The sequence below is a fragment of the Eulemur rufifrons genome, chromosome 7 (assembly GCF_041146395.1).
Source record: "Eulemur rufifrons isolate Redbay chromosome 7, OSU_ERuf_1, whole genome shotgun sequence".
NCBI lineage: Eukaryota > Metazoa > Chordata > Mammalia > Primates > Lemuridae > Eulemur > Eulemur rufifrons.
Window position 1 is genome coordinate 285452544 of NC_090989.1, and position 23488 is coordinate 285476031.

The window sequence follows — 23488 nt, forward strand, 5'->3', positions numbered from 1 at the left end:
CTGTCTGGCCAAGGCTTGATTTTCCCTTCATTTGTGAAGTGTAGCTTTGCTGGCTGTAGTGCTCTTGATTGTTTCCGCCCCTCTCAGCACTTTGTATTATTCCGTTCCCTTCTGGCCTGCCGTTTCTGCTGAGAAATCTGCTGGTAGTCTAACAGGGGTTCCCAGGTATGGAATCAGTCGCTTTCTTCTTGCTGGTTTCAAAATTCTCTTTGTCTTTGACTTTTGACAACTTGATTATACTGTATTGTGTGGGGGAGGAGGCACCTGTCATCTAGTGAGAAGCTTCATTGTCATCCCCAAGCATGGGGCCAGCGGGGGTGCTGGCTTTTAATAGGAAGGGGCGCCCCCTTCTGTAGGTTCAGAGTTCCAGGGAATCTGCGAATTTGAGGTTTTCAAGGCCTTAGAAGTCCATATCCCATGTGTCACAGTCTCGTCCTCTCCCGTCCAAGGCCTCGCCTTGGGATAGCGGCCTCCCTGGGAGCCATTCATTCTTGGTCTCCCCACTCCCCCCGCTGTAGGAGAGCGCAGCATGGTGCCCTTGGCTTTGGTTCCTGGCGTTTGGTCACCTGTTGCTGTCTCCCAGCCTTTGCTTATCTCTTTCCTAGAGCTTTAGCAAAGCTCAGTGCAGCTGTCCACCCCATTGTCCTTACGCTTGTCTCCTCTGTGTTTACAGCACATCAGGTAGGACGTTCCCTACCAGTGGGGACCAGTGGGTCCTTGTTCCTGGCTGGGCAGGGACGACCTGGCCCCAAGGCCCCATCTCTTGCCTCCTTTAGCTGTTCCTGGCACCACGTGCCATAGGTCAGTTGCCTGGGAAGCAGCTTTGGAGACAGAGTCAGTGCTCAGGTCTGAGCCTGAGGGAGGTGGACCAGCAGGCATGGGCCCCGGGGAAGTGGAGCCCAAGCCGCTAGGCACCTCCCTGACCCCACAGGTTCAGGGGCTGTAGTGACCTGACAGAGCGGCTACCTCCATGCTAGTCTCAGATGAGGACCCTTCTGACCCCGCCGAGGCAGTGGGCCTTTGAGGGGCTGGGTGTGCGGCAGCTCCTCCAGCACCAGGCTTGGTGGTGGGTGGCGTGTGGGTTTGGAGCGGCCCACTGGTGGGGAGCTTCAGGGTAGGCGCTGGGTGCTGGTGACCAAGATAGAACCCATCAGCTGGTTCACGTTTCCTGTCCTCCTCCTGCCAGTCTGTGTTGTATCTTTTAATTTTGGTATTTATTGTAGCACAATATTTATAGCACTTGTTTACAGAATGCATTTGTTAAACTTGAAATCAGTTTTTTTGGAGAAGTTTGGTTTCAGATAAAAGTTGAATTACTTCAATGGTTATGAAAGCTGCAGGACTTTTTCTGTGCTTCTTGCTAGTGTTGTTGTAAGTAACTGTAAATAACATTTTTGTAAAATTGCTATTTCTGTAGCTAAAACAGTGTTACATCAAAAAAGCAGCCGGCCTCCTGTACCTATCTCCAATGCGACCAAACGCAGTTTCCTAGGCAGCCCTGCTGCGGGGAGCCCAGCCGACCTGCAGCCCCCCGCGCAGCAGGCGGACGGCTGCCATAGACACCCCCTGCACCCAGAAGAGCCGGAGTACCTGTAAGTCTGTCTTTCCACTTTCAGAGTCGGTTCACCACCATGTCCCTTTGCGTGTTAGTCTAAAATCTTAATTGATGTTATCTTTTTTTTTAATGGGTAATACAAAAAGTACAAAAGAGTAGCTTGTGAAAGGTTGTCCTCCTGCCCTGGCCACTCAGTCCCCTCCCCAAAGGCCAGGAATGATCTGGCCTCTTATGTCCACTATTCTTTAAAGGCCTTGCATCCCATCCTAACGTTATTTAGACAAAAGGTATTTCTCTGTCCTCTTTCCCACTATGTATCACACTTTTTAAAAAGTCATCTAAAGATTAGAAAAGTTGAATTGATAGTTTAAATTGGCTTTTTATAGTCTAGTAGCATATAAAGAGTGAAATGCTCTTGCGTTTCGGGTAATGTGAATTCTTTGCTCACGGTGATGGCCAATGAGGAATATCAATTTACTTCATTAACTTCAGGGAACATTTTGATTCTGGTAAAAAAGCATATATTAATAGAGTTGTTCAAAGACTGGTGTAAAAATAGAGTTGCTTAAGAAGTGTTTTTTGAAAACGAGTCTTCATCATCAAGACCGAATTTGGATAACCGTATCTGGGGTGGATTGACTGCTCTCAGAATTTAGGGAGAGAATAAAGGAACCTTCACTTGGAGTAGGTGTGAGCTTCGTTTCATGCTTGTGCGGCGGGAGGGCCGGAGGCTTGTTCCAGCCTGGAGCCAGTTAACATACCCAACCTGCATGGGCAGAAGATATTTTTAAAATGGAAAAACATGTTTAAAATGTGGCAGTTGAGTTGGCATTTACGATTAAAACGATATTCACGAGTGATTTTAAATGACTAGTTCATTGAGACAGCAGGGTATAAAACAAGCTCAGGTGTTCAGGTTGCTTGCTAGGTCAGCCTGGCGGTGTGCTGAAGGATCAGCCGTGGGGCTTTTGGAGCGAGGGGGAAGGGGTGGCTGAGAAGCCCTAGATCTGGGTCTGCAGAAGTAGCACTGGCAGTGCTGTTTCCTGAGGGGCTGGGACTTTGAGAGGGGCGCAGGCCCAGGTGTAGGGTGTCGCTGAGGTAGGGATTTAGACGTGTTCTGTATGTGGGGGCTTTGAGATGGGGTGTCCCCAGACCCGGAGCAGAGGTGGAGGGCTTTGGCTTCTGCAGGCCAGAGCTGTGTGCTCACGTGCAGGCCGGTGTGGCGCTCAGCATCCTCTCTGCAGCCTTTGCTTTCCCGTTGTTGAATCCAGCATGTGCAGTGCATGTGTGCACAGGAAGCTGCTTTTTAAACAAAATGAGTGTAATGCACCCATAGTGCTTTGTGATCTGCTGTTTCTACCTGACAGGATGTGGTGGGAATTTTCCCATTCAGCGAGTACCTTCTGCAGTTTGAGCAACTGTGCAGTCTTCCACAGATGGGGTGTCGTCATGGGGTCAGCTCTTGGCACCAGTGTCTGGGCTGCAGCGTTCATACTGCTTGTCTGCACGTGTACCCCAAGTGGTGACCACCTGCTTCCTCTGGGCTTTCAGTGCCCTTGACCCTCTCTCCTTGCAGCATCCCCCTCTGCCCCCCGCCAAACTTTAGGCCTAGGTGAGGTAGCAACAGCCCAGGGTGGTAAGGCATCCCCTGTGATTCCACCTTTGTGAATTATCCCTCTGCCAGATTCTCCCCAGAGTGAAACGACCACAGCACCTCCCTGTGGTGTAAGTGTGTGGACTCCTGGGGGCTGGTTCCACAGGTGTCACTTTGCTGAAACTGCACTGGGCCGTGCACGCATGGCACCTTTTCCACACACACCATTCTTCACTGGGAGTGGATGTCTTCACACCCGAAGCTCGGTGTGTACCTCTGACCATTCTTAAATTATAATCCAAGGAATAGAAAAGATGTGAATGCTTTAGAGCTTTTCGTCGATGTTGCCATATTGTCCTCTAAAAACGCACGTTTTCACACTCCCACAATGCTGTGGGACATTCCTGCTTCTCTGTGAAGGGCTCACGTCCACGTTGCCCTTCAGTATTTTCAAAGCTGCGGTCAACACAGTGGGGTCATCACCATGATCTGTTTTTCTCAGAAGTTCTCTTTTTTAAATTGAACCAATAACAGGCATTTTTGAAAATCATACTTTTTGAATGATCACTTTTTCTATTTTTATTTTTGCTTATCTCAAAAGATAACCTTAATTGCATACTTGAGTTTTGCTGTTAAAATTTGAAGCTGGTTGTATCACAGATTACAACCAGGAGTCAGTATGTCCTCTCCAGTTTTTGGATATTCCTCCCAAGTTTGAAGTCTTGGTACTCCTTCGGTTTGTTTTTATAGTAATTTTCCCCAAAGAATCTGTGAGTTTCTCACAGCGTGGTATGAATTCGTGGTGGTCTCTCTAGTTTCTTTTGCATTTGCTTTTGGACTTGCAGTTTAATAAGCTGGCGATTTTCTCTCAAATTCTTTTCCATGTAGTGGGAGAGGCACTGCCGCCTTCAGCCCGCCCCACCCCTTGTTGCCGCTGAGGCAGAGACAGCAGAAGGCGGTGCAGGGTGAGGACCCCCCTGGTAAGAAGCCCATTTCCTCTTCATCGTCCCTTTTCCTCAATTTCTTCTCTTACTGGTCAGTAAAATAATGCTTCTCAAAATTAATCTTATTTTGCTGTAGCAATTTATTTAAGAAGACTATAACAGAATAAATTTTAATTTGTATTTATGTCCCTTAGAATTTATAAGCTTACAGTGAAAATATCATTAAAAGCCAACAAATTATATGTAATATACACAAAATTGCTGTTTATGTAAGTCAAGAACTTTTATATATTGAAGTTCATTTGTAGTTCTGGCTAGTTTATTATCATGTTTTGTACTGATCACTATTGAATCACACATTACTTACTGAAACTATTGAAAGGGGTGTTGCTTTGATTATCTGCTTTCCTTGGAGTACTATTGAATCGTAATTCATTTCCTAGAGAAATGGTTGTTATACTGAAAGAATTTCAGATGGCATAACATTGGTTACTCAACACTGAATACACTTACTGTTTCCTCCAACTGCAGATCAGCGGCATCGATCTAGTTCTCTAACCCGAGTCGATGGTCAGCCTCGAGGTGCAGCAGTAGCGTGGCCAGAAAAAAAAAACAGGTGACTCTCCACATTTCAAAGGCATTTCTGTTTGGATGTTCATTAGACCAAACAGCAGTTCTCAAGATGAAGTCCAGGGATCCCTAAGGACCACCGAGACCCTTTTAGGGCGTTCACAAGGTCAAAATTATTTTCCTAACAATGCTAGGATGTTAACTGCCTATTCCCCCCTTTCTTGTGCCCTCATGACTGTACCAGGGGATTTTTCAGAGGCCACGTGATGTGGTGTCAGAGCAGACAGAATCAGATAGGAGGGTCCACCCAGTTACCAGAGAGTTGTGAAAGTGTAAAATAGTGCCACTCTTTACACTGTGTAGACTTTTTTGTTTTAAAAAATATAGTCATTTTTCATGTAATAGGCTTATTACTGTAATTTTTAATCAATGTTTAAAAATGCCTGAGCTTTAATTTCTAGTGTGACAAATAGAGGTTAATACTGACAGATATAACAAGACAAAAGCCCTTTGGGGTCCTCAGTAATTTTTAAGGATGCCAAGGGGTTTTGGGACTACAGTGGTTAAGAATCACTCATCTCTGGTTTTCTTTTTCCCTGGGGAGGAGGCGGTTTTCAATCTTCTGCGTGTGAGATTTGCATTCTCTTTGCGTAGCCAATGTTCTCACGCGGTCGGCGCTGAGTCGGGTCTCGTGTGTGTGGTGCATCCAGTGGGTTTCTTTCCTGCGTTCTAGGCCCGTGTCCCAGCCGACACCCTTTGCTCTCCATCATGCGGCGAGTTGCGATGTGGATCCTGGCTCTGGCGACAGCGTCAGCTTGGCCCGCTCCATCAGCAAAGACAGTCTGGCGTCCAATATAGTTCATCTGACCCCGCAGAACCAGCCACACCCCACAGCCAGCAAGGCCAATGGGAAGAGCCTCCTGAACAATGTCAATATTGAGGATGAGGAGGAAGAACTTGTCGCCATCATTAGAACAGATGTGGCTCCCCACCGTGGTGACCCTGAGGTCCTCAGGGCCTCACCTCGGGCCTCAGGCCTGACATTAAGTGCCAGGTCTCCCCAGGGCCAGGCGGACCCCTTGGAGAGTAAGCCTGACGGTTTTTTCTTGGAGCCCTTGATGCCCGCGGTGCTTAAGCCAACAAAAGAGAAACAGATTATCACTAAGGAGGACGAACGTGGGGAAGGGAGACCAAGGAGCCTGACGTCCAGGAGGGCCAACGAGGGCCACCAGCCTCTGGTACGAAAGAAAGTGACCAGCAGTCGTGACTTGAATAGGACTTTTACCCCAATCCCCTGTTCAGAATTTCCCACAACCATTGACCCTACAGAGACAGGACCACAGTCAGCAGAAGCTGCAGGAGAAGCGCGTGCCGGGCCTCTGTCGATGGGTGGGTTCGATCCGTTACCTCAGGGACAGGCTGCTGACGGCTTCTTCCTGCACGTCGGCAGGGCCGAGGAGGACGCAGAGGGAAGGTTATACATCAGCTGTGCAAAAAGCCCCAGCTCTCACGATTCAGAGCCGTGGGCTATTCTGAGGCAGGATTCTGACTCTGACGCCGTAGATCTAGAAGAAGCTGAGCACGATTTCACTGGCGAGGACCATCCTGGGATCATCACCAGATACATTGGTGAGGAAGAGTCGGCCAAGCTGCAGGAGGATATGAAGGTGAAGGAGCACGAAGACAAGGATGATGCCAGTGGCCGCTCGAGCCCGTGTCTGAGCACAACCTCTCAGATCAGCAGCGTCTCCATGGCGAGCGGAAGCGTGAAGATGACCAGCTTCGCGGAGAGGAAGCTCCAAAGACTCAACAGCTGTGAGACCAAGTCCAGCACCAGCAGCTCCCAAAAGACCACACCAGACGCGTCAGAAAGCTGCCCGGCCCCTCTGACGACGTGGAGACAGAAGAGGGAGCAGAGCCCAGGCAGGCACAGCAAGGACCCCGCCAGCCTCCTGGCGTCCGAGCTGGTGCAGCTCCACATGCAGCTGGAGGAGAAGCGCAGGGCCATCGAGGCCCAGAAGAAGAAGATGGAGGCTCTGTCCGCGCGGCAGCGCCTGAAGCTGGGCAAGGCCGCGTTCCTGCACGTGGTGCGGAAGGGGAAGGCCGACGTCCTCTCCCAGCCACTTCAGCCAGAGCACTTTGCAAAAGAGTATTCCCAGCACAATGGGGAGGACTTTGACGATGGTGTTTCTAAAACTGAAGAGTTTCTCGTGAAGGAGCAGCAGAGAGAAGATCTCAGCGAGGCCCAAGATGTGGACAGAGAGAGCCTGGCCTTCATTCAGCAGCATAAACCGAAAGACCCCGCCGTGCTGCATGACGTGGAGAAAAACAAGGTCATTTCTGCTGCTCTCCTGGAAGACAACGTTGGAGAGGTCGTAGACGTGAACGAGTGTGACCTTTCCATCGAGAAGCTTAATGAAACCATCAGTACGCTGCAGCAGGCGATATTAAAGATTTCTCAGCAGCAAGAGCAGCTTCTTATGAAATCTCCTACAATACCAACTCCGAGTTCTAAAAATAACTCACAGGACCAGAAAGCAAAGGCGTCACTCCACTTTGTGGAGCCGCTCTCCCCGACTGCAGTGACAGGCCACCGCAAGCCCCCTCGTCTTGGTCAGGGTCGGAATTCCCGCTCTGGAAGGCCGGCCGAGCTGAAGGTCCCGAAGGACAGGCAGCAGGGCTCCTCCCGGAGCAAGACTCCGACACCCAGCGTAGAGACGCTCCCGCATCTGAGACCCTTCCCCCCAAGTAACCGCCCTCGGACGCCCTCTGACCCCGGCTCAGAAGCTGCTGCAGAGCCTGGCGGTGACGCGCACGGGAAGTGTCTCTTTGACAGTTACAGGCTCCATGACGAAAGCAACCAGCGGACGCTGGTGCTGTCCTCTTGCAGAGACACAAACACGGTGTCGGAGCAGACGGGCCTCAGAGAGGTTCCGGACGCTGGTGTGGAGGCAGGCCCGGGCGCCTCGGACGTCTCGGGAGAGGAGAGCGTCCCCGTGGAGGAGCCCCTGCGCAGCAAGGCCAGCCTCATCGAAGTCGACCTCTCGGGCCTGAAAGCCCCGGACGAGGACGGGGAGGCAGTGAGTGTCGACGTCTCGGCAGATCTCGTCAGCGAAGGTGACCTGAAGCCCGGGGTCGGCTTCTTCTTCAAGGTAAATAGACTGGTAGCGTTTGTTTCCAGTTGTTTCCAGCAGTCATGAGGCGTCGCCACTTCCCCTTGGCTGTGAGAGGGTGACAAGCGCTTGGGTGAGTGCAGGGGCCAGACAGGGAAGGGCAGCGGCCATGGGCAGTGCCTAGGCGATGGGTGTGGCTGTGTGTTCGCAGAACTTCCCTGTGGACCCTGGAATTGCAAGTCCGTGTAATTTTCATATATCTCAAGATATTTTTCAACCATTTAAAAATGTAATAGAAATGTGTAGCTAGAAGGGTCTGCAGAAACTGGTGGCGGGCCAAACTTGGCCTCTGGGTAAAGTTTGCCAACCCCTGATACAGAGACCCTGGACACACACAGGAGCTTTAAAAACATTTTTTTCTTTTTTTGCTCTGTATCTATGCCTTTCTTGCAATTTTTTTCTTTGAGATGAAGAGAAACATAAATTGTGAGAACCTGTTTTGTGTTTTAATAGTACGTACAGCTAGGCGCCTCACAGTGACAGCTGGGCACTGACAGTGGTCCCATAAGATCGTAACATTGTATTTTTACTGTACCTTCTGTGTGTTCAGACACACAAACACTCACCGTTGTGTTGCAGTTGCCTGTGGTCTCCAGCCCCGTCACACGCAGTGCGGGTGGGTACCCAGGAGCAGCTGGCTACACGCGGTGTCCGATGTGCAGAGCCGTGCATGTAGTTTGTCAGGGCACCCCTGTGTTTGCACGGCAGCCAGCCGCCTCCCACTGTCGGGGCGCATGCGCCATGTGCTCTTCCTGCAGACAGTTAGAACGTGGATGGCATAATACAAGACCGTCAGGTTTATCTCCTCAAAAGATGGTTTATTTGCTATTTGTACTTTTAAAATGTAAACAAGTTAATAATCAACTTGAGTATTAGCTCATATTTTGGAAGCACATCCGTAGTTTTTAAGGCAAACTGAACTCCGTGTGAGGCGTTTAGAATGTTGGCTAACTTTCAAATGTGTTTTAAATGCCATGGTTTCTTTTCCATTCGTATTTTAGGGTCTATAAAAATGCACTTATTCATCAGTTAGAAAAAGAGGAAAGAATGTTTGGACTATACACGTCAGGCTTTTCTAAGTGTCTGTTAAAGTCTGCTGCAGGGTTGACATGAGGCTGTGTTGGGCTTCGTAAGGGTGTTTCCTGCCACGTGGCGTGTGATGTCTGTTTTGTAGGATGAACAGAAAGCAGAAGACGAACTCGCCAAGAAGCGGGCAGCCTTCCTCCTCAAACAGCAGCGCAAGGCAGAAGAGGCTCGCGTGCGGAAGCAGCAGCTGGAAGCGGAAGTTGAGCTCAAGCGGGATGAGGCCCGGTAACCTGCCCTGCTCTGTGTCCAGGAGGGGCGGGGGCCACGTGGAAGGCAGACTGAGCAGGGCAGTGGCAGGCCTGGAGGCCAGCCCAGCGTGGTCGGCAGGGAGTGTCCCTGGTGACATCACTCCACTCCGCATGTCTGCTGTCAGGCGCTGTCCACAGTCGCAGGCATTTGGGTGGGTCTCCCGTGCCAGGCTCTGGTTCAAGCGCTTCCCGGGATGATCTTTAACTCCCGTGACAGCCCATGAGCTGTGCGCGTCTAATCCCTGGTTTTACGGCCAGGCCTCCACTGTGCAGCTCAAGAAGCAGGTTGCCGCAGTCACACTGCCCTCCCGGGAAGCGAGGGTGGGTCACGGTCACCTCCAGGGCTGCCTTGTGGCCACTGTGTCCTCCCCTGGGCAAGCCGGCCCACCCTCAGGCCCGGGGGCCAGGGGAAAGAATCGGTGCCTGGACAACGCCAAGTACTGTGGGAGGTGGCGTGTCAGGGAGATTGTTCTGCAGGAGAATCCTTGTAACTCAGGATCATTCTGAACATACTGTCCTCCCAGGCGCAAAGCTGAGGAAGATCGGATACGGAAGGAGGAGGAGAAGGCGCGGCGAGAGCTCATAAAACAGGAGTACTTGAGAAGGAAGCAGCAGCAGATTTTGGAAGAACAGGGACTTGGCAAACCTAAATCAAAGGCGAAAAAGCCACGGCCAAAGTCAGTCCACCGGGAAGAGTCGTGTAGTGACTCGGGAACCAAGTGCTCCTCGACGCGTAAGCGGCTCAGTCGTGTGGCGTGTGACCCTTGTGCCTCACGCACGGGAAGCTTTGTTCACCCTGTAGAGTGCTCACGTTCGTTATCTGGTTTTGATTTTCTCAAGAACTGTGAGGTGCGAGGGGTGGGGAGGATTGTCCCCATTTTACAGAAGAGAAAGTTGAGCCAGGGCGAATGGTCTGAGATGGTGAGACTCATCCAGATGCAGAGCGGGTCCCCCCGGCAGGGGCTGGGGGTGGGGGGTCGAGGCCGCAGGACTCAGGATGCCATAGACGCCAGGGTCTGCTCCCGGCTGCTTTGTCCAGCACCGTGGGGCAGTGGGAGGCACGGCGTGCCCCAGGATAGGGGGGCTGATAGGCACCTGGTGACAGCTCCTCATTGCGCTGGCGTCTGTTTCTATCTCTGGCAGCTGACAACCTGAGCCGCACTCATTCTGGGTCCAGCCTGTCCTTGGCCTCCGCCGCGACAACGGAACCGGAGAGCATTCACTCGGGGGGCACACCTTCCCAGCGGTAAGCAGGCCCGGGACAGCCCCCGGGCACGGGACTGGGGACATTTGAGAGGGGAGAGTGGAACTTTGAGATTAAAAACCACATGAGAGATGCCTTTGTTTTTCAACTTTAATTTTTGTATAAGTGCACGTTTATGGAATGGTTGCAGTAATTTCACAAGGAACTCCTAAGTGCCCTCCGCTCAGGCCCACCGGTTGGTTAAACTGGTGGCATTTGCTTTGTCATCTCTCCCCCCTTGTTCCCCTGGCTGCGCATGCAGATGCGTCTGCTCTCGTTTGTAGCAAGTGGGCAACGTCCGGCCCTTGAAGGTCAAGCACTTTAGTGCGTATTTCCTAGAACAGGGCCTGCTCTTGCGTAATCACAGGTGTCACACCAGCACTTCGCTCTGGTCTGATTTGAAGTCCACATCCAGTTGTCAGTTGCCCCACCGTGTCCCTGATAACTGTATTGCTCCGGGTCCGGGATCGGCTTGGGGCCTGCGTGGCGCCGGCACGCCGCGTCTCTGCCGTCTCCTCTGATCCCAGGCGGTCCGTAGTGTGTCTCTCTCGGCCCTGTGTTTGTGGTGCGCACAGGCCAGTTGCTGTGTAGACGGTCTCCACGTGATTGGACAGGATGAGGGTGACGGTCCTGGCGGATACAGCCCAGGGCGAGAGTGCATTTTTCTCAGGGCAGCATGTTGGGGTCCCACACTGGTCATGTGGTCAAAGAGTCATTTTTGAGGGTGTGCCAGGGGCCCTCGTGGACCTCGATGGGCGGCTCCTCGAGGGCTCCAGGGGCCTCTGCTGAGCCCCCACTTGCTCACGAGTGCTGTGGGCGTCCTTTGTTTGCATGTGTACGTCTGTGTGGCTGCTGCTCTGGCGACCGTGGTTGCGTTTTCCTGCCTCTCTCCATGCCTCATGGCTTCTTGACTCCTGGGCTTGTGGAGGGTCCCTTTGAGGGACTCTGGGTTCAGTTACTCTGGCTGGATTCAGAGCCCGGTGCTGCGGATGATGTCTCTGGGCAGTTGTGTCCCTCCTCCTGGCGCCGGCATTTGCTGTGCTCAGTGGAGACTTCCCTGTAGGGTTCAGCTCAGGCCTCCAGGGCTCGGCGTCACTGAGGCCTGGGTTTCAGACTCGGCCCCCCACGGCCCTTCCTTCCCTGGGTCCCATCCCTTGCTTGGCAGCAGCACAGGCGGCCCAAACTTCACCCTCTGGCTCCCCGAGCCAGCAGCACTGGGGCTCGGTGCTGTGCCTGGACCCTGCTCCAACAGGGCGGTGCCCCGGGGAAAGGCTGCACGAAGATAAACTTCCCTGGTGAGGGGCCGACTCGCCTCGTTACTCTGTAGCGTCTGGAGCGTTTGTTTCTCATACGTTGCCCAGAGTGTCGATGCCGTCCGGGGTGGGTGCCGACACGAGCCCCCCACCGAAGGCCCCTCTCCATGCTGGTCAGCTTCCCACCCTGGTTGCCGGCTGGTCTGCTGCCAGGTGACAGAAGTAGCTACAGCCCTTGCTGGCTGCAGGTGAGAGGGAGGGTGGCCTGTGGCTACACCTTCCCGTCCTTTGTCCTTTCTGCAGAGTTGAGTCGATGGAGGCCTTGCCCATACTGAGCCGCAATCCCAGCAGGAGCACGGACCGAGACTGGGAGACCGCCTCCGCAGCCTCCTCCCTGGCCTCTGTGGCAGAGTACACAGGTGACGGCCCACGCCCTCCTCGGAGGTCACTGGGCACATGTCCATACGCCTTCGTGGAGCGCTCTTTAAAATCTGTTCTTTATTTTAGTCTAAAAGGTATTTTTCTAATAAAATGTTTTATTTAGCGACAGAAAGCTGTGTTTAGCTGTTTGGTGTTTGGAACAGGTACATTGTCCGAGTAGAAGCTCTCAGGCCCATCTGGCCCCCTCCTGCTGTCTGCCATGAGCCAGGGCGGTGGGAGGCACGGGGCTGTCACCCACCACCCACAGGGCCAGCGCGCTGCATGCGTCCTGGGCACTTTGAACCTGAGACTTTTAAAGTTAGTTCCTGGTTTTGTCTTTCTACAGTAAAGAAACTGAAGTTAGAAAGGGGGTAAATTACTACTCTAGTCTTTGTAAAAAAATTTTTTTTCTCCTTTTTTGTTCTCTTTTCTTTTGCTTCCTTCCTTCCTTCCTTCCCTCCCCTCCCCTTACCCGCCTCCCCTCCTCTCCCCTCCTCTCCCCTCCTCCCCTCCCCTCCCCTCCTCTCCTCCCTTTTCTTTTTTCTTCTCCCTCCCTTCCTTTTCCTTCCCTTCTTTTTCTTCCTTTCCTTGCCTTTCTTTCCTTCCTTCCTTTCTTTCCCTCTTTTCTTTCTTTCCTTTCTTTCCGTTCTCACTCTGTCACCCATGCTGGACTGCAGTGGCGTCATCACAGGTCACTGCAGCCTCCGACTCCTGGGCTCAAGTGATCCTCCCGCCTCAGCCTCCCAGAGTGCTGGGACTACAGGCACACACCACTGCAGCCAGCCTAGTTTTTGTAAAATTTTTAACTCGGAATTCTTTCAAATAGATTTGAAGTGGCTCTTCCCATTTTCAAAAAATCACAAATATCCATAATTCAGCCTACCCATTGCTCGCTGCTAAGAAATTGTTGGTTTTCTTTTGTGTGTGTGTTTGTACCTTAAAATGCTAATTTTGCAAATCTTGCCCTGGTTTCTTAGGTCCCAAGCTCTTTAAGGAACCCAGTAGCAAATCAAACAAGCCTATCATTCACAATGCGATATCCCATTGCTGCCTGGCTGGAAAAGTGAATGAACCGCACAAGAATTCAATATTGGAGGCAAGTATCAGATTTTACCACTAAATTTTATGTGGAATAAAAGGTGTTTCTAAATCAGGGGTTCTTTTTAATAGAAAACATTCACAATTATTTGTACATAATTTCTGCTACATCGCTCTGCCGTAAGAGTGACGGCTCTTCTCCTCAGTGATTCCCGGGCATTCGTGCTCATCTGAGCTGTGGCTTTAGGAGTTGGGACAGCCTCGAGCAGGGCAGAATTGTGACAGGGAAGTGGGACCTAGACCAGCCGAGTGGACGCTCCAGCGCACATTCCACTTGGAGCAGAGCCAGGGGCAGGGCAGGGGCCTTCCAGGCCGGGTGAGAAGACTCATCTGTGTCACCCAGGTGGGTGACACTAAGTGGGGGTGTGAGGGGAGGTGGGGAAGGGGAAATTTGAGTAAAAATTTAAGTGGAGAAAAATAGTAGAACTAGTTTGGCAGCTGGAACCAGGTGATTGGAGATACAGGAGGCTGGCGCGGCACTGTGCTCAGGTGGCAGGGCAGAGAGAGTGGACGGTGACGGTGGCAGGGCAGAGAGAGTGGACGGTGACGGTGGCAGGAGGGGCTCCAGGGTTGAGTGCGGATCACGGAGAAATGGGAAGCCTGTCTGGGTAAATACTGCTTGCTTGTTTTGTTGACTCTTCCCTCCCTGAGCCCTAGGCGCGCATGGCTGTGGGCTGGAGCAGGGCAGGTCCGACTCCCCCACCTCTGCTGCCAGCGTGAGGTCCAGCTTCTGCCGCTGGGAGGCGGAAGGCTGCAGCAGGTGGCCGGAAGTAGATGGGCCAAGGTCAGGGCCTGATGTGCCCTGGCAGTCGGAAGCTTCTGGTCTGCAGGGGAAGGAGTAAGGAGGACCCAGGGTGTGTCTCCCTGTTCGCATGCCGTCCTGGGTGTTTGGGATACGTTGGTGAGGTGAGTCGTCACCTGGTGAAGAATCGCAGGTGACCTCTGTGCAGGGCCACGCAGTAAGTGTCCTGTCACCCTAGCGTGAAAACAGCCACAGACAGTGCGCAGGCCAGTGGGTGTGGCTGATTCCCTGAAAACGCTGTGACGCAGGGCTGGCCACAGGCTGGAAATGTGGAGACTGCTGCCGAGCTCAGCGGGTCGGTCACAGTAGGTCTCCATGCCAAGGTGGCGTTTGAGCAGGGACTTGCAGGGAGGGAAGGAGGAAGCTTGCAGGTGTGGGGGAAGGGTGTTCCAGGCAGGCGGAGCGAGCCTGTGTGCTGGGGAACACTCGGAGGGCCAGTAGGGGGAGTGGGGTCAGAGGTCAAGGGACAGATCATTCAGGGCCTCTGTGGGCCCAGAGAAGACTTCAGCTTTGCTCTGAGTGGAACAGGCGGATGCGAGGTGTGGGCAGAGGAGGGCCAGTGACCAACCTGCCCTCCAAAGAGGGTCAGAACTGACCGCAGGAAAGCGCAGGGGCAGTGGGGGCGAGTGAGGGTCAGGCCTGGGAGGGTGGGGGGGTGGGCGTGGCCAGCTTTGGGGCAGGGTTGAGCGTGGAGCCTTGCAGAGCCTCTTGATTGCACAAGGGAGTGAGACGGAGGTGCGGTGGAGTGGGGAGGCCTGGGAGGCCAGGTTCTGTGAGCGTGTGGACTTCGGGCACCTCTGAAGCATCCAGGGGCACAGGCCAAGGAGGAGCTTGGAGACAGGAACCTGACACTTACGGGCGGGTCCCTGCTGGCTCCTACGACTGGCAGGAGTGGAATTCTAGGGACGGAGAAGCAGAGCCGAGCCTGCGCCAGGACCCAGGCACGGGTGTGGTGGGTCTTAGATTGCTGACCTTGGGGTACGTTGGCTTTTGAATGAATGAATGAAAATGATGCAGTGATCTGTCTTCCATCAGAAATTCTACTGTTTAATAATTAAGGCCAACCCCTGGTCCTCATGGGTTCTTTTTAGCTAAAAAAAATTAAAATGGCACGTGGTATTAGTGACCCTCCTCTTCAAAACAGGTGTGTCCTTTTCTCACTAACGCAGATTGTCTAGACTGGTGGTATTCCCCCTCCCTGTCCAGTTTGTTTCATTTGACGAGGGCAAAAGCAGCCTGGGATCCTGTTTTTCCTGACGAGATTTCCACGCAGAGGAGTGGGTGGCCACGGTCCCCCGGGTCTCCCCACACGCAGATGCCCGGAGCACTCTTGCACCCCTGTGTGGGCGCTCACGCCGGTCATCACAGCGGTGCTCAGCGCCCACACCCAGTGCTCGGGGAGAAGACCCCAGTGGGGTCAGAGCCCCCGTGTGTGGGCCCCGTGCTCTGGGTCACCTGGAGCACACGCTTCTAGCAGCGGTAGTGCAGCAGCCCGGGGGCCGTGCTCCTGCTCAGGAAAGCCCTGCAGCGCTGGATGCCCAGAGCGTTCACTGGGGGCTGGTCACAAAGCCCCCTGGTGCCTGCAGGCACCGGAGTTCTAGACCCCTGGAAGGAAAGCAGCGTGGAGACCAGCGCTTAGGCGCGGGAGCTCCTCCTGCCTGCTGGTGACTGGGGCCTCCGCCAGCGGCAAGGCCTTGGATGCAGGCCTTTGGACGGCAGCAGCCTCGGCCTGCTCTAAGGACACGCTTGCACCAGGGGACCGCGCTCCCTTCTCACCGCACGGCAGCGCTCACGTCAGTGGGATGCCATCTGCTACCCACCACCCACTGTCCCTGCAAGCTAAGCCCGCCGACTGGCCTCTGGTGCTGCTCATACGTGAACACAGCATGTGCGTAGTTGAAGTCAGTATTGTGTGTATGGTTTTGGACTCCAATTTTTCCAGTTAACCTTTTAAAAAATATTTATAATATTTAAAATAATACACCCCTTATATGCTGACAAAAACTATACATTCGTAAAAAATAACTAGTTTCTAAAGCAAGAATAAATAGAAGAGTAGCATTATTTTACATTTTTATAAATCTTTTCAATTCCTGGCTTTATAGAAGAAAGTTAGAATCTTAGCAGCTTCTACGTGCCACCTGTTACAACCTCACATGTCGTGTGGCCTCTGGAAAGGGGATGCCCAGGAGAGGAGAGTGAGCAGCCGATGACAGTGTGACAGTGACGTCTGAACTTCACGGGGCAGGGGATGGCCTTGCGGATGCCGGAGAGTGTTCAGGGATCCCCAGGCTGCACTTTGAGTACTGCTGGGGTAGAAAGTGAAACCCATGCACTGTGCTCAGATTTCCCAGCGTGAGGAGGGCCTATTTTTAAAAATGATTATGACATTTAAAAACATGTTCCAAACCTCAGAACATGCTACACCAAACACCATGACAAGTGTTGGCAGTTTGCCATATTTGCTGTAGATTTTTCTATTTCTTTGCTAACAGCTTTATTGAGATATAGTTCACATACCATAAAAGTCACCCTTTTAAAGTATACAATTTGGTGCTTTTTAGTATATTCATAGACAAGTACAACCACCACTACTGTATGATTCCAGAACATTTTCGTTCCCCCCAAAACAACCCCACACCCGTCAGCATTCCCTCCCCATCCGTCCTGGTAGCTGCTGAGCTACTCTTGTCCCTTCCAGACGTTTCCTATAAATGGAGTCACAAGGTGCGTGATCTGTGGCTCTGGTTTCCTCCACGTGGCGTTACATGTTGATACTGTCTTCGAGTTACAGTTAGTGTCAGAACGTCGTTTCTCTTTATGGCTGGGTAATATTCCACTGCATGGATCGGCCGCAGTGTGTTTATTCAGTCATCTGTTGATGAACACTTGGGTTGTTTCTAGTTTGTAGATAGTTTTTATTGCTACGTGCATGTGATGTTCTTGTTTCTACTTTCTGACTGTTAGGGACAGTGCTGCTATAAACAATTACATACAAACTTCTGTGTGGATACATGTTTTCATTTCTCTTAAATACACACGAGAGGGGAGTTCGGTGGGCCCTGTGGTAACTGTTGTTTTAAACAGCGTGAAGAGTCACCAAGCTGTTTTCACGGCAGCTGTACCAATGGCCACCAGCAGTGACTAGTTCCGCCTGCTTGCCGCCACTTGTCACTGTCTGTCTGATGTCACCGCCATCCTAGCAATGTGAGGGGGCGTCCCACTGTGGTTTTTTAGGGGCATTTCTCTGGTGGTTGACGGTGAGGAGCGTCTTTTCATGTCACTGCTCCCTTAATCTTAAAAGCGTGTTCCTTTATCTAAAGTGACATCTCAGTGGCATACGGTGTCCCATGAAGTGGGTGCACCTAATCGTTTAAACTAGGGGGACTGTAGTTAACACACCAGAAAGCCCTTACGGGTGGGGTTGCCTGGCCGGTCACCTCTCCCGGTGTGGTGCCTGGCGAGCTTGGGGACCTATGAGGACTGGAGTGACTCTGAAGTGTCTCAGTCTCCTTTACTCCTTCCACACAGGAGCTGGAGAAGTGTGACGCCAACCACTACATCATACTGTTTCGCGACGCTGGCTGCCAGTTCAGGGCGCTTTACTGCTACTACCCCGACACTGAAGAAATCTACAAACTCACTGGCACGGGGCCAAAGAACATCACCAAGAAGATGATTGACAAGCTGTATAAATACAGCTCAGACCGAAAACAGTTTAACTTGATCCCTGCCAAAACCATGTCCGTCAGCGTGGACGCGCTCACGATCCACAACCACTTGTGGCAGCCCAAGCGGCCTGCGGTGCCAAAGAAGACCCAGACTCGTAAATGACACGGACGCGGCCAAGTGTCTGAAGGGCCTGCCCGCGGGATTCTTATTTATTATTTTCATCCATTTGGGTACGAAGTGTGCAAAGTCACAACAGACCTTTTGCAAAGAGGCTTCTAGACAACAAAGAAAACCCCTCTCTTAGCTCCCAGTTCACGCAGGGCTGCCAGGTGGCGTGAGGATGGAGGAATAAACGCCGTGTTCCCCGTGGTTCCTGCTGCTGTGGTCGCCGCTCACCACTGAGGCCCCCGAGGAGAGGCCCCCATGGGCGAGACCCCTGGGCCGCCGGCCTCCCTTACTTGAAGTTCTCCGTCAGTACGAGTTGAACGCAATCCACTCTGCTTTCCTGCCTCTCACCTTGCCCCTTTGCACATCACCCAGCACCCTCGTGCCGGCTGGCTGTAGCCCCTGCGAGTGTAGGACAGACTCGCGCTGGGTCGGGTGTTGGAGTGTCTTTAGAGAAGGAATTTATAGTGGGAAATCTTTTTCATTTGAGAAGTTGTATGATATTTATTGATTGTGTCTACTGCCAACATTTATATCCAAGTCTAAGATTTCTGAAAAAATTCTTGTTCCCTGCTGCTCAGAAAAAGTTTACTGAAAATACCAGTTCACTGAAAGCACTGAAGTCTGCAAAGTCTGTCTTCTGCTAGAATGATGCTTACCAGTGTGGCGGTGATTATCTCTGACACCCAATCATGAGGACCGTGAATGGTACTATTAGTGGCGTTTGCCTCGTTTAAAGTGGCAGGCTGAGCCAACCACGCCATTGCTGATTCAGTTTTGGATAGTGCTCTAATGATTTGTTCACTTTAATAAAGACAGATTTTGGTAAAGTAGAATATTTTTCACTCTGAGCATGTTTCTCCTAAAATGATGCACTTACGCTGACAGTTCTTTTAGTGGTTTTGTTATGTCACTACTTGTCATGTCTTGACCCTTGCTTCTGGAAGAGCGGCATGCTCTAAGAGGAGTGTGTGGCTCTCAGTTTAGATTGATAATTTTGTTTTGTTGCCTATTTAACAGCAATTAAGTGGTTATTTGCAGTTATTTCAGAACTCCAAGTAAGTGGAATGGCTTTGGGTCCTTTCCATGTTGGTCCCCACAGGGGTTGACACTTCTCCAGAACAGACATTCCCAGGGAGCGAATGCGTGCTGGCCACAGCTGCTGAGACACCTCTGTGACTGACCAGCTGCTGGAAGATTCCGGAGCCACTTATGTTAGTTTTGCACATATTCTCTTGGGAGTGTTACTTGAACCTATCTTGAACTGCAGAAAAATTAAAGATCAATAGAAAGAAAAGGTTAGAGACAAGTGTACTGTTACCTAATTTTAGATAGACGAAAAAGGCACGTGAATTGTGTACAAAACACCACACGGGACTGTAGGCCTTCCTTCCGTCTCCTCAGTCCGTGGGAAGAGGGTGCAGTCGTGCGACCTTGTACATACCGTGCTAGACGCCGCCGCTCCCTTCCCGCGAGGGGCCGTTGGCGGCTGTCGTTTCTCAAGTGCTGAGCACTGAGCAGTCCTGCGTGAGTTTTCTGTTACCATGTTTCCACACGTGTGCTTTATTTCCCATGTATGTTTGACATGCTATTACCATATTTATTTTAAGGAAGCACTAAAATGTAATAAAGTAATGAACTAATTGCTTTATATTAATCACGTGTGTGAGGTTGATCTGGTTCCTTCTGCCGATCGAGTGTCGCCAGCTCCTTCAGGGGAGTTTCATGTTGTTTTTATTTACAGGCTCACAAATAAGTGGAATTAAAGAAGAGTTAGAGGTACTTCTGGCTTAGAGCTGGAAAATTGCATTCCTCCTGAACTTCTGAGTAAATTCTAAATTTTCTTGCTGTGATTAGTCAAATATGTGGAACATGCTGAAAATTGTTCTTGAGCATGCAGGGTTTTTGCTGTTTGTTGTGTCACTAGGCACTAACATGGCCGCAGACGTGGCCGATGCCTCCGGTCCCCGGGCCAGCGTGTGCGTGATGCGTGTGTTCTTCAAGCATTGGCACAGCCACTTTTCTGTTCGTTACAAAAAGTTCCAAACACGGGGTTCGTTTCAGGCTTTCCGGCTTCAGTGGTGGTGTAGTCATTATTTTTCAGTTTATGACATTGAGATGTAGTGTTTGTAAATGTTTCATATTCTCCAGAGCACCTGCAGTAGTATTTGTATTGTGTTGCAGGTTTCTCACAGTGGAACAGCTGCCTGTCTGTCATTGCCTTTCAGAATTCTAACAGTGTTATTTAAGACAAGTTGCTCTACCCATGTAGAATATAACTTTTAAAGAAAGTGTCAACCAAATGATTCTATATGAAGAAGATTATATGTAAATCCTTGACCGTGCTGGAAGCCCAGAGGGGTTGGTGTTTGAGATAAATGAAACTTGAACAAGCCCATTACTTTACAAATCTGTCTGCTGATATGTGGTCTTTTTTTGGCGGGGTGGGGGTCGGGGGGCGTCTCGAGCTGCTGCCCTGGGTAGAGTGCAGTGGCATCATCATATCTCACCGCAGCCTCCAACTCCTGGGCTCCAGCGATCCTCCTGCCTCAGCCTCCCGACTACAGGTGCACCACCATGCCTGGCTAATTTTTTTTTTTTTTTTTTTTTTTTTTTTTTAATTTTTTGTAAAGATGGGGTCTCAGTTGTTGTTCAAGCTGGTATTGAATTCCTGGGCCAGCTGGACGCGGTGGCTCACGCCTGTAATCCTAGCACTCCGGGAGGCCGAGGCAGGAGGATCTCTGGAGCATGAGACCTTGTCTTTACTAAAAAATAGTAAAAAAAGAACTCCTGGGCTGCAGCGACACTCCCACCTCAGCCTCCCAAAGTGCTGGGATTACAGGCGTGAGCCACTGTGCCTGGCCCTAGGTTATTTTATTCTCTGAAACTATGATTGCCATTTGGAGGAAAAAGCATTTATTGAAACATAATTTGCTGTTAAGAATTAACCAACTTGGGAAACCTTTTACAATTATGATTTGTTTTGCAAAGTGGGGTTTGACTTGAGAGAAGTGTGAATGGGCACCTTCAGAGCAGTTTTGTCTTGCGTTTTCCTTTCGTCGTTTCTGTGAGCGAGTGTGGGAAAGGACAGCAGCTGTATTTCCGCACCACGGTGGTGGTCAAATCCATGGGCGCTGGCCGGAGAACAGGCATGTCCAGGATGGTGTTTCTCAGACTTCCGTACCATTCCTTTTCCTAGAGGGAGTTGAGGTTTTCTCTGGGCCTAAGGTGGAGGCAGATTTTTAAGGGCACTTGAGGGGGTCCTGGCGTCCCCAGCAGAGCCACATTGGATATTATGACACTCTCCAGTCGCCGTGACTTACCCATTTGAAGGCGCAAGTTGTGGAGCTCGTTGGGGATTTCAGAGGACAGCACTTGCTCCTGTGAGAAGCCCAGGCCCCCTGAGTTGACGGCACAGGTGACGGGCTCCTCGGCCTGCCTGTCGCCACCTCCCGGGAGGCGAGCTGGGCACGTCAGTGTCAGCCGAGAGAGGGGCGCCTCAGCCCGAGTCTAGAGGAGGGCAGGCTCCGTCGGCAGAGCTCTCTGCTCACACCTCCTGTTCCCTGTCCGTTAGAGAGAGCACGTTACGTTCTCTGAGTTACTCCTCACGTAGCAAGCGGGGAGGTATTTTGCCAAAGCAGAGCAGAATGGGAGTGGACAGCCGGGCGGAGGAGTGTCGATTAGCGCCTGGCCGCCATGCGGTCAGGCCCATGCGTGTCATTTGTGAATGATTCGTTCCAGGGTGTAACATTGCCTTGCAATGAAAAGCTTGGGTTGCCTCTGTTAAAAAAAAAAAAAAAAAAAAAAAATCAGTATTAAAACCTCGTTTGCCATAAAAACGAAGCCTAGGCTAGTATTACTTGAAGGTCGGCAATTAACCAGCTTGACCTTGGAGCACTCGCTGGGCCTTTTCCCATCTGGCAAATGCTGTTCTCGAAGTGGAAGCGCTGAGATGCTTCAGCTGGGGACGCTGTGACGTGGGGCGCAGGCCGCCTTCCCGCTGTGCACACAGCAGCCTTCGAGGGCGTCGGGGTCCTGCCCAGACTGGGGCTCCCGGGACGTGCCAGGGGGCCACTCGCGCGCTGGCAGCACAGGTGATGGCATTCGCAGGGTCGGCACTTGCCACCACGGGGCAAGGTCGAGAAAAGCCACGCTGTCGCGCTCCTGTCGTAGAGAGCGATGCACAGTCTTCCTCCTGCCGTCGCAGAGAGCAAGTTCCTGTCACAGTTGCCATGGTTATTGACGTGTGGGTTAAACTGACGCGTAGAGGATCCTGTGCCGTTGGCGGCTGAGGGGTGGTCACCCAGACCACCGAGGTGGCGCTCACCTCTGTTCCCCCGGGCGACCCCTGTGACCGCATTGTGGGCACGTTGGCGTGTGACGCTTTGGGACGGGAATTTAAGGTGTTGGGATTATTTTAAGCAGTTATTTTTAGTTGAACTGGTAAAGCTCTCTAATCTCCATTTTTTCAAGAAAAAGAATTTACTTTTTTCCTTTTATTCCAGGTGGTAAGTTTTTGTTTTCATTACAATACGGTCCTTATTCTTTTAAAAACGGAAGCAGAACGTGCCCACGGGTGTGCAGCCATGGACTTGCCCAGGGTGCTTGTTCTCATTTTAAATTGGTGGCTCCCAATATTTGTCACCAAAGTCCCCCTGGGGTGTTTTGCTCCTAAGCCGGGTCTGCTAATACTTTGTCCAACTCCAGGAGACGGGGCACTGCCAGGCAAGTTGATCGGCCGCATCACACGGTGGGTGGGGGTTTTGGCACTGGGTGTTTACCTTCCTTGGGGACAGCAGCCGCCATTGTGTTCAGTTACGTGTGATGTGTATTTAAGGGCCGAGGACCACGAGCCAGCACCGGAGCCTCAGCAGCGGTCTTCCCTAGCTGGTGGGACAGTCTCCCCTAGCTGGTGCGGAGGAGGAGGGCGTCTCCCTTCGCTGCTCTGGTTAGCTTGGACCGTCGCTGCTGGCACCGGGCCGGGGGTCAGTAAAAGTTGATTGAACTTCCTGTTGGGGTGAGGCCAGCGCTGAGCCCTCACTCCTTCTCCCCAATCAGAAACGTCTGTGAGGAAAGTTGTGTGTGCTGGAGTCCCGCACAGCCTGGCCAGTGTTGGTTGGTGGTCCGGGGAGGTGACTGCCCTGCCTCCCGCGGTAGGGATCTGGAGCGGTGAGAGCCACGGCCCGCCGGGCAGCCGGCGAGAGCCAGACGGGGCCTCTGCAGGGCCAGGTGAGGGGCGCTGCTGGCTGCAGGTGAGGACCGGCACACGTGGGCGCCGTGGCCTGGGTGGAGGGTCTCTAGCTGGAGTCTTGCCTGCTGTGACGCACCAGGGACGGTCACAGAGAAGGGGCAGTGTGTTCTCAGGGAGGAGGAGCAGCCGCAGAGTAGCTAGACACAATCCGTCTCTTGTCACGTGAGGGCCATGGGTGCCATCTGCTAGGGGAAAGGAAAAGAAAGAAAATCACAGCTTGTGTGTAACTATTTGGGTTACCGATAAGGTTTTCAAACAGCTTTACGCGTTCAAGTAGCTTGGAGAGTGGAAAGGGTTCTTCCAAACGGTCTGACTCGCCGAGCTCCCGGGCGCCAGGCCCACCTTCGGGGAGCAGGAAGGGCCGTGTAGGAGACGGGAGTGTCCTGAGCACCCAGAGCGCGTGCAAAGGCCTCA

The 23488-nt window shown here is 52.0% G+C and overlaps 1 protein-coding gene across 1 annotated transcript in view; it reads left to right on the plus strand.

The window, feature by feature from the left end:
* Nucleotides 1-19423, plus strand: part of CAMSAP1 (calmodulin regulated spectrin associated protein 1) — a 72587-nt gene extending 53164 nt beyond the window's left edge. Inside the window, exons 8-17 of the mRNA XM_069477105.1 lie at nt 1418-1592; nt 4038-4129; nt 4625-4709; nt 5397-7815; nt 9011-9147; nt 9695-9903; nt 10314-10416; nt 11970-12085; nt 13064-13182; nt 17518-19423. Of these exons, the coding sequence (XP_069333206.1) occupies nt 1418-1592; nt 4038-4129; nt 4625-4709; nt 5397-7815; nt 9011-9147; nt 9695-9903; nt 10314-10416; nt 11970-12085; nt 13064-13182; nt 17518-17820 (3758 nt within the window). The 3' untranslated portion in view covers nt 17821-19423. The remainder of the gene's footprint in view (nt 1-1417; nt 1593-4037; nt 4130-4624; nt 4710-5396; nt 7816-9010; nt 9148-9694; nt 9904-10313; nt 10417-11969; nt 12086-13063; nt 13183-17517) is intronic.
* Nucleotides 19424-23488: the final 4065 nt, after the last annotated feature.